General features: G+C 28.1%; 1 protein-coding gene across 1 annotated transcript; it reads left to right on the forward strand.

The window, feature by feature from the left end:
* The first annotated feature begins 8,334 nt into the window (after positions 1–8,334).
* Positions 8,335–9,862, forward strand: LOC124428439 (40S ribosomal protein S10-like). The gene is made up of 3 exons (XM_046972455.1): positions 8,335–8,486; positions 8,904–9,048; positions 9,138–9,862. The coding sequence occupies exons 2-3, from the start codon at positions 8,905–8,907 to the stop codon at positions 9,471–9,473; spliced, it is 480 nt and encodes a 159-aa protein (XP_046828411.1). The 5' UTR covers positions 8,335–8,486; position 8,904; the 3' UTR covers positions 9,474–9,862.
* The last annotated feature ends 236 nt before the right edge of the window (positions 9,863–10,098 follow it).

Below are 10,098 nucleotides of genomic sequence, written 5' to 3' on the forward strand. Positions count from 1 at the left end.
CATTCTTATTTGAACTTTTATCATTCCCTTTCTCTTTCCTATATTTAATATCGTCTTCGTGGATAATCCAAGAGAAACAATCATAGCAATCAATCTCTACGTTTAAAACTAAAAATAATAAAACAGAGTGTTATTAGCAATATTAGTCATATATTTATATATAAATAATAATAAATAGCAAAATTTTATTCTTTATCTTTTTTTATATTAATAATAGATCATTTTTTAAGGTTGAAGAACAAAAGCCAAAGGTATTTCTAGAATTTTTATTCGAATGATTGTATGAAGGAGTAAAACATTCCGAACAATGTATTCGAGATGAAATCAATACTATCGCTATTGATATAAGGCATATTTATTATTTAGTTAAAATAAAATTTATAGAATAAAATCAGAGAAAAGTATCTACGTCTTTTCAAAGAAGGGATATTTCATCTTCTAAAATTTGCTTTGTACTTTTAATGCTTGCTACATTCTTTGATATCGAAAGTATATATTTACTTAATTATTTGTCATTGACATTGAAAATTACTTTCATTTTAACTATTTATCATCTTTTTCAAACTATTGATCACAAAAAAAAGTATACGAGGAATTGTATCAAATTTACGACTTGAGGAATCCGAAACATGTTCTAATAACACATGATGATATTAAAAATATGAAAATTTCCGAAGGAGTAATTAAAAAAATGTTGTCTTTTTCCTGCAGCTACAGTCATCGCTCGGAAAGTAACGAAAGATATAAAAGGTAGCTCTGCATTCAAAATGATTTTATACACATCTTTTCATTGTTTTACGTTTAATATTTCATTATTAATAATATAAACGTATTTTATAGTACTAATATTTATTTATTAATTATATAAAGAACTAAAAATTGGACTATACCAACAGGATGTTCAGCAGTATTTCGCATCTATAAACTACATAGAAGCGCAAAATATTGGCCACGGCCATTAGTATTCGATCCCGATAGGTTACTACCGGAAAAGAATTGTTTTACGTATTTCTTTCCATTTAGTTACGGTCAAAGAAATTGCATAGATAATTACATACTCCTATAGATTATTTGGAAGTATATTCCAGAAAATTCAAAAATAAAATGCATTTACAATTGATTTCTCTCTCCTTTCCGGAGCATTTAATTACGAGCCAAGTGTCCATTGTACGAAGAAACTTACCTTGAGATGAGGTCATTATAATGTTTGCATTCTTTCAGATTCTCTCATTCTTTCGAAAATCAGAGATTATAGACAAGATAACTAATGTAATAATCCGTGTAAATAATCCGATTTATATGTTATATTATGTAATGATATACATCGATATACATCAATATTCATGCCGACAAAATACTTTTGATGAAAACTAAAATTATTATATATCGTACGTTATAGCATACTAACCGAGAGATGTTAAAAAACGAATGCGACGAGGAATCGATCAGAGCAAGCGTGAATTCCATATTCCAGCCTAATACTCTGGGCTGATGTCGAAGCAAACTTTAACATAGATTTATGAAATTTCACTTCTAATTACAGCAATTGACTATGGTTTCTGATTTGCTAGTGAAGTAATTTATCATCAGCTTAGCACGTGACTGTTTTTTTTTTGTTTGACGACCGATCTCGTTGAAAGAATTATAGGTATATAAGAATTTTCTTCTTATTGAAGATATTCCAAAGAAGTGATTATCGTTATATGTTACAATCTACATATATGATTGCTATATATAACATGTCGTATTTATTATTTATATCATTTTAAATTAATCGATATGTATTGTTATATTTACCATAAATACTCCACGTGTACAATCACAGTAGTCTCTTCATCGCAAGAAAGAAAAGCAAAATACATGAAGCATTCGTTATTAGATAAAGGTTAAATTAACACGTGTGACAGCTACGAAGCCATAATGGAAATGCACAAAAAGATAAAACAATTCGATATGATTTGCGGCAAATATCGAATGATTGCATATTTAATTACCATTATATTGATATACGAATCATATGTAAATGTCCTTTCTTCCATTTTCTCTTATTTTATATCATCCTAATTCTGTCACTCCTTCGCACTCACACACATAGCAATAAATTAAAAATTTTCATTTACTGAAACACATATTCCTGTAAATTGACATTAACACTGAAAATATGTTTTAAATTATACATTTGTTACAAGCTTAATGCATCGGTCATCATCAAGGTTTTGTCACTTGTTGAGTTTTAGCACTTAAAAAATACTTTAAATCTAATGAGCGATTCTATTATAATATTTAATAACAGAATTTAATTATTGCATCATCATTTTAAATTAATTCTGATATGAAACATATGAAAATCATGAAAATAGAAATATAGTTCTGCGAAATCCTTTTCGGGATTAATATAAAATATTGTTTACGATTTCGCAATTTCTTTTCTAGCCTATATTTTTTCATAACATTTCAGTTGTAGTATGTAGGCGTAAATATACATCTCCGATACTAAATGGAGTACTATAAATATTGATAGCTTGCACCCATAAATTCCTTTCGTAATAGCTTTCTTTACCATAGAGCAATTGAAACTTTGGTATTAATTCACTTTGGATATTAGTTAAACATCGTAATTAATCTATCGTAAATTTCTAATCACGTTCGTAAATTTAACGGTACATTAATATAAAAAAGTTTCATTGCCTGTCATCGATACAATAGGATATTTTTTTAATATCCTATTAACGATTGTTGAAAATACTAAATATGGAAAAGTATAATCAATTCATTGAATTGAAATTTTGGTAATATATTTGTTGAATATTGTCTGTCGATATACAATCAAAAATTATCTGCGGTCGATAAAATTTTCAGTGATGTTATTTAATTTACAGTTTTCCTAAAGAATTAAAATTATTTCAACGTTCATTGGCATCAGTTAGGAAGAATAGTTTTCTAATAGCGATCTAAAATCGATGGTTAACAATCTCGTTTATCGCAGTAAAAGTGTAATCTGAGATTACTATTTTCTTTATTATCTCGATTATTTGTAATTAAAATGGAAACGTAGCATTCATCGTTATGGAATAATTACTTTCTATTTTCTTAAATATTACAGATATTTAATGCAATGTTTTGTAGAAATTTTTCCCGACAATTTTTTCATTCTGTTTTAATTAGTCTCTTATCTATGTTTCTTTCTTCAAATAATTCAATGTTTACATGGCAATTTGACTCCCCCAATCATTAACAAATTTTCTACGATGTAATGACATTTTTTTAATGTATCAAGAAAAAATTCGACGTCTCGATTACTTACAGCGCAGATATATAAGTTCATACAATAATACTTTACTCAATGCTTTTCTATTCATCCAGAATGTGTTATAAAAAAATTTTTAATATTATGCTAACAATACTCCAATTTGATCGTCCGATTATACTTCATCGCTTCGCAAGAAAAACCTGTCGGACTTTTAGAAAAAAAAATTGAAAAACGGTTAATATAACAATCATGGTCACAGGAATTCGAAAAATTGTCTTTACTCTATTGATTATGTGATGCACCCGTTATGGTCATATAGAAAAAAAGGAAATGACGCACATGCAAAATAAAAGCTAGAAAATGAATTTTGCAAAAGTTGCAAAATATTTTAGAAAGAAATTTAACTCATTGCTCGTATTTATGAATATTCAATAATGCACGTGAATATAGCAATTTTTTATCATTATACTTTAATTACATCCTTACAGATTTAATTTGCCCTAATGCTTTTTATCTTCCTCACGAGTTTTCAAATACATCGTCAAATAGGTCATAATTATTTAAAATAGATCATTGTCATTTTCGATATCAGAAAATTTCTGATCATCTTACGAACACATTTCGTCCATATTATTTATTTTGTCTAATAATTTGATATTCTTCGAATACTTTGGCATTTTTGGGATGAATATACGAATGATAAAGTAAAAACTAAAATGTAAAAGTGTAGATGAAATATGGCAAAAAAATGGATACATAAATAGACAAAAGTTCAAATGTAAATTTTACTACATAATATTGTTGGTTTTATTCATTTTATTCACTTTGTTAAAACTAGCATTTAAAACACATAATATACAAAACAATAATAGTATATTAATAGAATAATAATTGAAAATAATAATAGATCGCCAAATACTATGACGAACCATCACCTTTTGATGCTCTACGTTAGGATCACAATGTAGTGCAAATGTATCCTCTCCAATCGAGTGTTTCTTGATAATATAGAAGACAAAGGCAAATGACATTTAAAATAGTTCCAGAAATTTTAGATACGTTTATATATGATATAATATATATATATATATATATTTCGACAGGCGTATATAATTGACCGATATATTACAAAGATTATAATTCATATTAAAATTCATATTTTTGTACAAACGTACATTCACCAATAATCGATAGGCTGAAATGCTGTTTCATCCATTTCACGTAATGCAGATATATTTTTGATCATATATGATTGTTCATGTAGAACAGTCGTTTTATTAAATATATAAAATGAGTAAATAATACGCCCATGTTATTAGTGGAGAATAGTAAATCATGTAATTATTGATTAAATAATTCATTGAGAAAAATTAATTATTAATTTTACAAACCTTCTCTACTTTGAACTATATTGAGTAAGTCAATAATATCCAAAGGAATTATGTATACGTGATCGGTAAAATTTCCAGTATGATAACTTTAATAAATTTGAAGTTTAGAATTTTTCAGAAAAATGAATTTTATTTCAACATTTATTTCCAATCAGTTTGAAAGTATTATTAATTAAAATTGACAAGAAATCGTTCGACTACAATCTCGATCTTGAGATTACACATTTCATGATTATCTGATTGAACCCTACCAAACATTAAAAAAATTTCCACTAACAAAGTATAAGTATCATTTATCGAAATAAAATAATTATTTTTCATTCCTTTTGTGATTACATATATTTAATCGAATTTTTGGACAAAATTTTCTCGTCCGTTCTTGCAATTAGTTTTAATAATAAACTTATTCATGTACATTTATCAAACACTTAAATGATTATGTAAAATATTTCTTCACAATATTAATATTTTATATATTAATATAACTAAAGATAACTGAATATTTCAATATCTTTACCACATAGCGTCCATACGTAATCACATACAATGATGCATTAAACAATGCTTTTGCATTAGTCTAGAGTAATTCACAAGATTATTCGTATTATTGCAATAATGGCCCTCAAATTCGAACATTCATTTATCTTTCACCGTCTTACTATTCGTGTCGACGAGATTCTTAGAAGAAAAATCTTTTAAAGAAAAGAAAGAAATTTTGACCACAGTTCCAGTAACTAACCGCTTAAGACATCTGTCGTATTTAAAAAAAAAGTAGAGGAACAATCCCCAGCAAAAAAGTTTGTTGTCATTACAATAAATTTTGACAGTGTTTCACAATTTTATCAAATGGATTCCGATTCGGTTCGTCGTATTTACAATTACTGTGTACCTGCATGCGTACGCACGTGTATATACTGTCTGTATCAATAAACGTTAGATGGCAATGGGGAATGATAAAGAGAGACATTCTTGACAACACGAACAATCGTAATAATTAACCTCTACATTTGAAGCTAAAAATAGTAAGTCAACCGAAACCTTCGCATCTCAATACTTCAGATATATAGTTATAAATTTAAATTCACATCGTGCCTTTTATCACGCATCATCCTCATGAATTCTTCAGGATCCATCAAAAACATTGCATTATCCCAATAGTTTCGAAAGCTGAAAAATTCTGAATTGCCATTTTTCATGGCGACCAGTGGGTTTATAACATTGATGATGGTATCCCCAATGAAATTCGATCGTTATCACGTGCTTTGGTACGAGAAATGCATCGTAACATGCCCTCGTAATTAGGAACGTAAGACGCAACAAGTTTTCACTTGACATAAACCAAATTCTTGCAGTATGATACGACGTAATACGTGTCCCTTTTCGTCTTTGCTCCAATAAATGGCTTCGTAAACAATATACTTGTAATTATAGTATTTATATTTTACGTAATAACGGTCTAATAACGGTCATGTCTATTTCGATATTTTATTTCAATCGTACTCATTATCCCGACTTTCTTAATGATTTAGGTCATCATGAGAACAGGCATAATTTTTGAACAATTTTAATGATCAAGTTCTCATTTTAAAGACGGATCTACTGCATATTATTTTAGAATTTTTGAAAGAGCTTTTAGTTGATGCATAAATTATCCTCGAATAAAAATAATATACTTCACACGATTTTCTTCGAAGATAATTTTTCGAAAATTCAATACATTCGATTAAATCTTCGTCATTAAAATGACACCTTTTTGTAATTGTACCGGAATTACTTCTGTCTTCATTGACGGCGTAAATGCTGTTTTCGACATTTTTCGAAGAAAAGATTTATTACTGTGATGTTTGTAGTTCCTCATTATTTTTATAGATTAAAAAGATAGAGATTTTGTAAGCAATGTGTAGCACATTTGAACGCATTTAGATTAGTATTTCAAGAAAATCTTACGTTCGAGTCTAACGAAACTAATGAACTAATTTATTTCATTAGTTTCGTTATACTTCTTATCTCCATTTTTTATTTGATAATGTAGTAAGGTATTACTATTCAATCTCTTATATCTATTTCTTCCACTAATGGCTGACGAGAGTTTCGCGGCGATCTGTGATACAGCAGCAGTATAAGTTTGTTCGATTAGATATGGTTATAAAGTATATTCATTTGTCGATTATTTTTTCAAAATTAATGAACATATATACCATATATTAGTAAACGTATATATTATATATTATTTTTAATGAAGATCAAAACACAAGTTCTGTTCCACGTTATCTGCGGCATTTTTTCCAGCGTTATTTCGTTATGATTTCCTCTGCGGGAATTCACTTTATATTTTTTCAATTACTACTACTATTACTATAATAATAATAAAGAAAAGAATATAATAAATAGAAGAATATACCTACATTAAATACATCATGACACATATGATGTCGGTAATTTACAATAACAACAGAAGTAGAAATGTATCATTTTACTTGGTCGTTTTATGCCCTAACTCTCATCAAATCGTATCCTTGATAACTTCGACACATGATCGCCCATCGATAGACATATTTAATCCTTTTTGAATATTTAAAAGAAATAATAATTAGTGAACATATACTTATATATTATATAGTTGTATAAGGATCAAAATACGAGTTCATTTCCATATTATATAGAAGGTTTTATTCTCTAATTATTTTTAACAAAACACTTTATAAAAGCTTGTTTTTATCACAAATTTATATAATAATTATTATATGTAGTAATTACATTTATTATTCTCCGTATTTTTTGCGAAACATATCCTTACCGATGTCCTATCTAGCATAGATTATTAGGAGACGCATTCTAGCATCATAATCTCATACATATGAGGGATTGAAAAGTGAGTTTACAGTCTACTAAACTACTTATTCTAACTTACACAAAACCGATTGTTTTATCGCGTAAAATAAATACAACTTACGAATGTTTTTACAATACCGATACGATAGGCGTATGTTGGAGACACTGTTCCCTGTAGCTCCACTCTTTGAGCGAAAAGTGATTAACAGCCTAGTAGTAAAAAAAGAGATATGCGTATGTATTACGAATATTGCGTTTGAAATTTTGTAGTCCTTAGCAATCTCAGAAGTTTTTACCAGAACATTACATTACTATACTGAAGAGTAGGACTCCCCTCCCTGTTTTAGTTTTCGTTTTACTTTAATTCCTACTTAATTAACTTGCACTAAAGTGCCCTAAGAAATTTCACTTCAAAAAGTAAAATTAATTTATATTAAATTCATTATAAACAAATAATTATATCTGAATATGGCATTCTCTAAGTAGTCTTTATTTGAAACATGTTTTGCTATGAATAATGGTAGTAATAAATATTAATAGATATAGAATAGTATATAATATAAATGCATATAAAATAATAGTGCGATGGATTACGAAGTACTGTAATATTTCCTTTGTAACATATTGTAATATATGTACGAGACAAAACACAATCTTACCTGATAATGAATTTAAATCATTGTATTCGGATACAATCATAAAATATACTTTACATTTTTGTTTATTGCCATATTGGTCGATCGCTTGGACAACAATGATTAATATGACCAATCGAAATTGCCATAAGGTAGAGAAAAGAAACATGGCGTACGAGTCGCTTCTAATGGCGTGGCCAATCAGAATTAGCAACATTTAAAGAAAAGAATCGTACCGCTGCGAACCGGAACTAGCGAGGTTGCAAGAACTAAATTCTTCCATCTTTTCCCTCGTGTTCTTGAATAAGATTGTTGTTTTCATCAAATATTCTACAAGAAATTAAATAAGATTATAGGAGATCTACAAAGGAACGTCGAGTACGTTTTACATCATACCCATCATTATCATTTTATTAGAATTTTGAGAATTAATTTAAGTTTTAAGGTGTATCAAGTACTTGTTATGAGTTACATAGGTTATTACAAATACATTATTTCATATAATGTTGCATTAAACATATAATAAATTGTTGATATTATATAATATTAGAAATTAAGATTTTATTATATTGAATAAATAACAAATGTCTTTTATGTCTGGTTTATTTTACACGTTTAATTTTATCAAATTTCTTTATTGCCTATGAGATATGTTTGTTAATCTAATATTTCTATCTGCTAGTACCTCAAAAGTAACAAATTAGTAAGATTATGTTTCATTGATATTATACAGTATTTAATAACTCAAATTATCAATAATAACTTAAGATATATATAATATATTTTTATCATCAGGATGTTAATGCCAAAAAAGAATCGTGTGGCCATATATGAATACCTTTTTAAAGAAGGTGTAATGGTAGCGAAAAAGGACTACCATGCTTCAAAGCATCCAGAGTTAGAAACAATTCCAAATTTAGAAGTTATTAAAGCAATGCAGGTAAATTATATCTAAATATTTAATATTAGAATAAATTATCATTGCGTGTGTTCTTTCATTCTTATAACTATTTTTTCATAATTCTCCAGTCCCTCAAATCCAGAGGTTATGTCAAAGAACAATTTGCTTGGCGACATTTTTATTGGTATTTGACCAATGAGGGAATTGAATATTTACGTGGATTCTTGCATCTACCACCAGAGATTGTTCCATCTACGCTCAAGAGACAAGTTAGGTCAGAAACTTCAAGACCTAGGCCAACCGCAGGTCCAAGAAGCGAGGCTTCAAGACCGACAGAAGACCGTGCTGGTTACAGACGAGGACCAGGAGGTCTTACTGGACCTGGCGATAAAAAAGCCGATGTTGGTGCAGGTACAGGTGACTTAGAATTCCGTGGTGGCTTTGGGCGTGGAAAAGCTCCGTAAATAATTTTTGTAAAATAAAATAATCAAAATCAGATATTCTGTTTCTAATTCGTTATATTTCTGATTTCTACTTCTTTATTACTTGTTATTTATATACCATTGTTAATATATAATATGAAAACTATATCATCCAAAATGTACATATGAAATAGTCGAGAATAATATGAACAACTCCTTTAAATTGATAACACTCTCCTCATTCCATAGATTGAAATCATTGTTGGAATTCATTTTTGTAAGATAAAGAAGAATGATAAAGTGTACTTATGTTTTTCACATTTGGTAATTATATTAAAGTTACTTTTTAAATAGCTAATGTATGTAAAGAACTGTACGATTTTATAATAGTGTAATACATTTGCTGTCAAGAGAAGAACTAGTCAACAATATTAAAAAAAGTAGTAAGATTTAGTAATAGATAATCCTGAAACGTTCAAATAAATATAATTCAATGATTATGACATTGATATAGAAGAGAGAGAGAGAGAGAGTTTGAAGGCAGAAAAGTAGATGGTTTATTTACAAAAAATATTTGTTTTCATCTTAAAACTAATTTGGCACATCTTATAATTTTAAGTATAACTCTATCTTATAGATGAAAAGATTTAAATAACTATGCCATCAA

The sequence above is a fragment of the Vespa crabro genome, chromosome 12 (assembly GCF_910589235.1).
Source record: "Vespa crabro chromosome 12, iyVesCrab1.2, whole genome shotgun sequence".
In the NCBI taxonomy this organism is placed as follows: domain Eukaryota; kingdom Metazoa; phylum Arthropoda; class Insecta; order Hymenoptera; family Vespidae; genus Vespa; species Vespa crabro.

Bases quoted from the DNA above. Each gene is read 5' to 3' on its own strand.
- LOC124428439 (XM_046972455.1), top strand. From the start codon at position 8,905: ATGTTAATGCCAAAAAAGAATCGTGTGGCCATATATGAATACCTTTTT. The intron at 9,049-9,137 runs GTAAATTATATC...ATAATTCTCCAG, and splicing joins AAGTTATTAAAGCAATGCAG to TCCCTCAAATCCAGAGGTTA.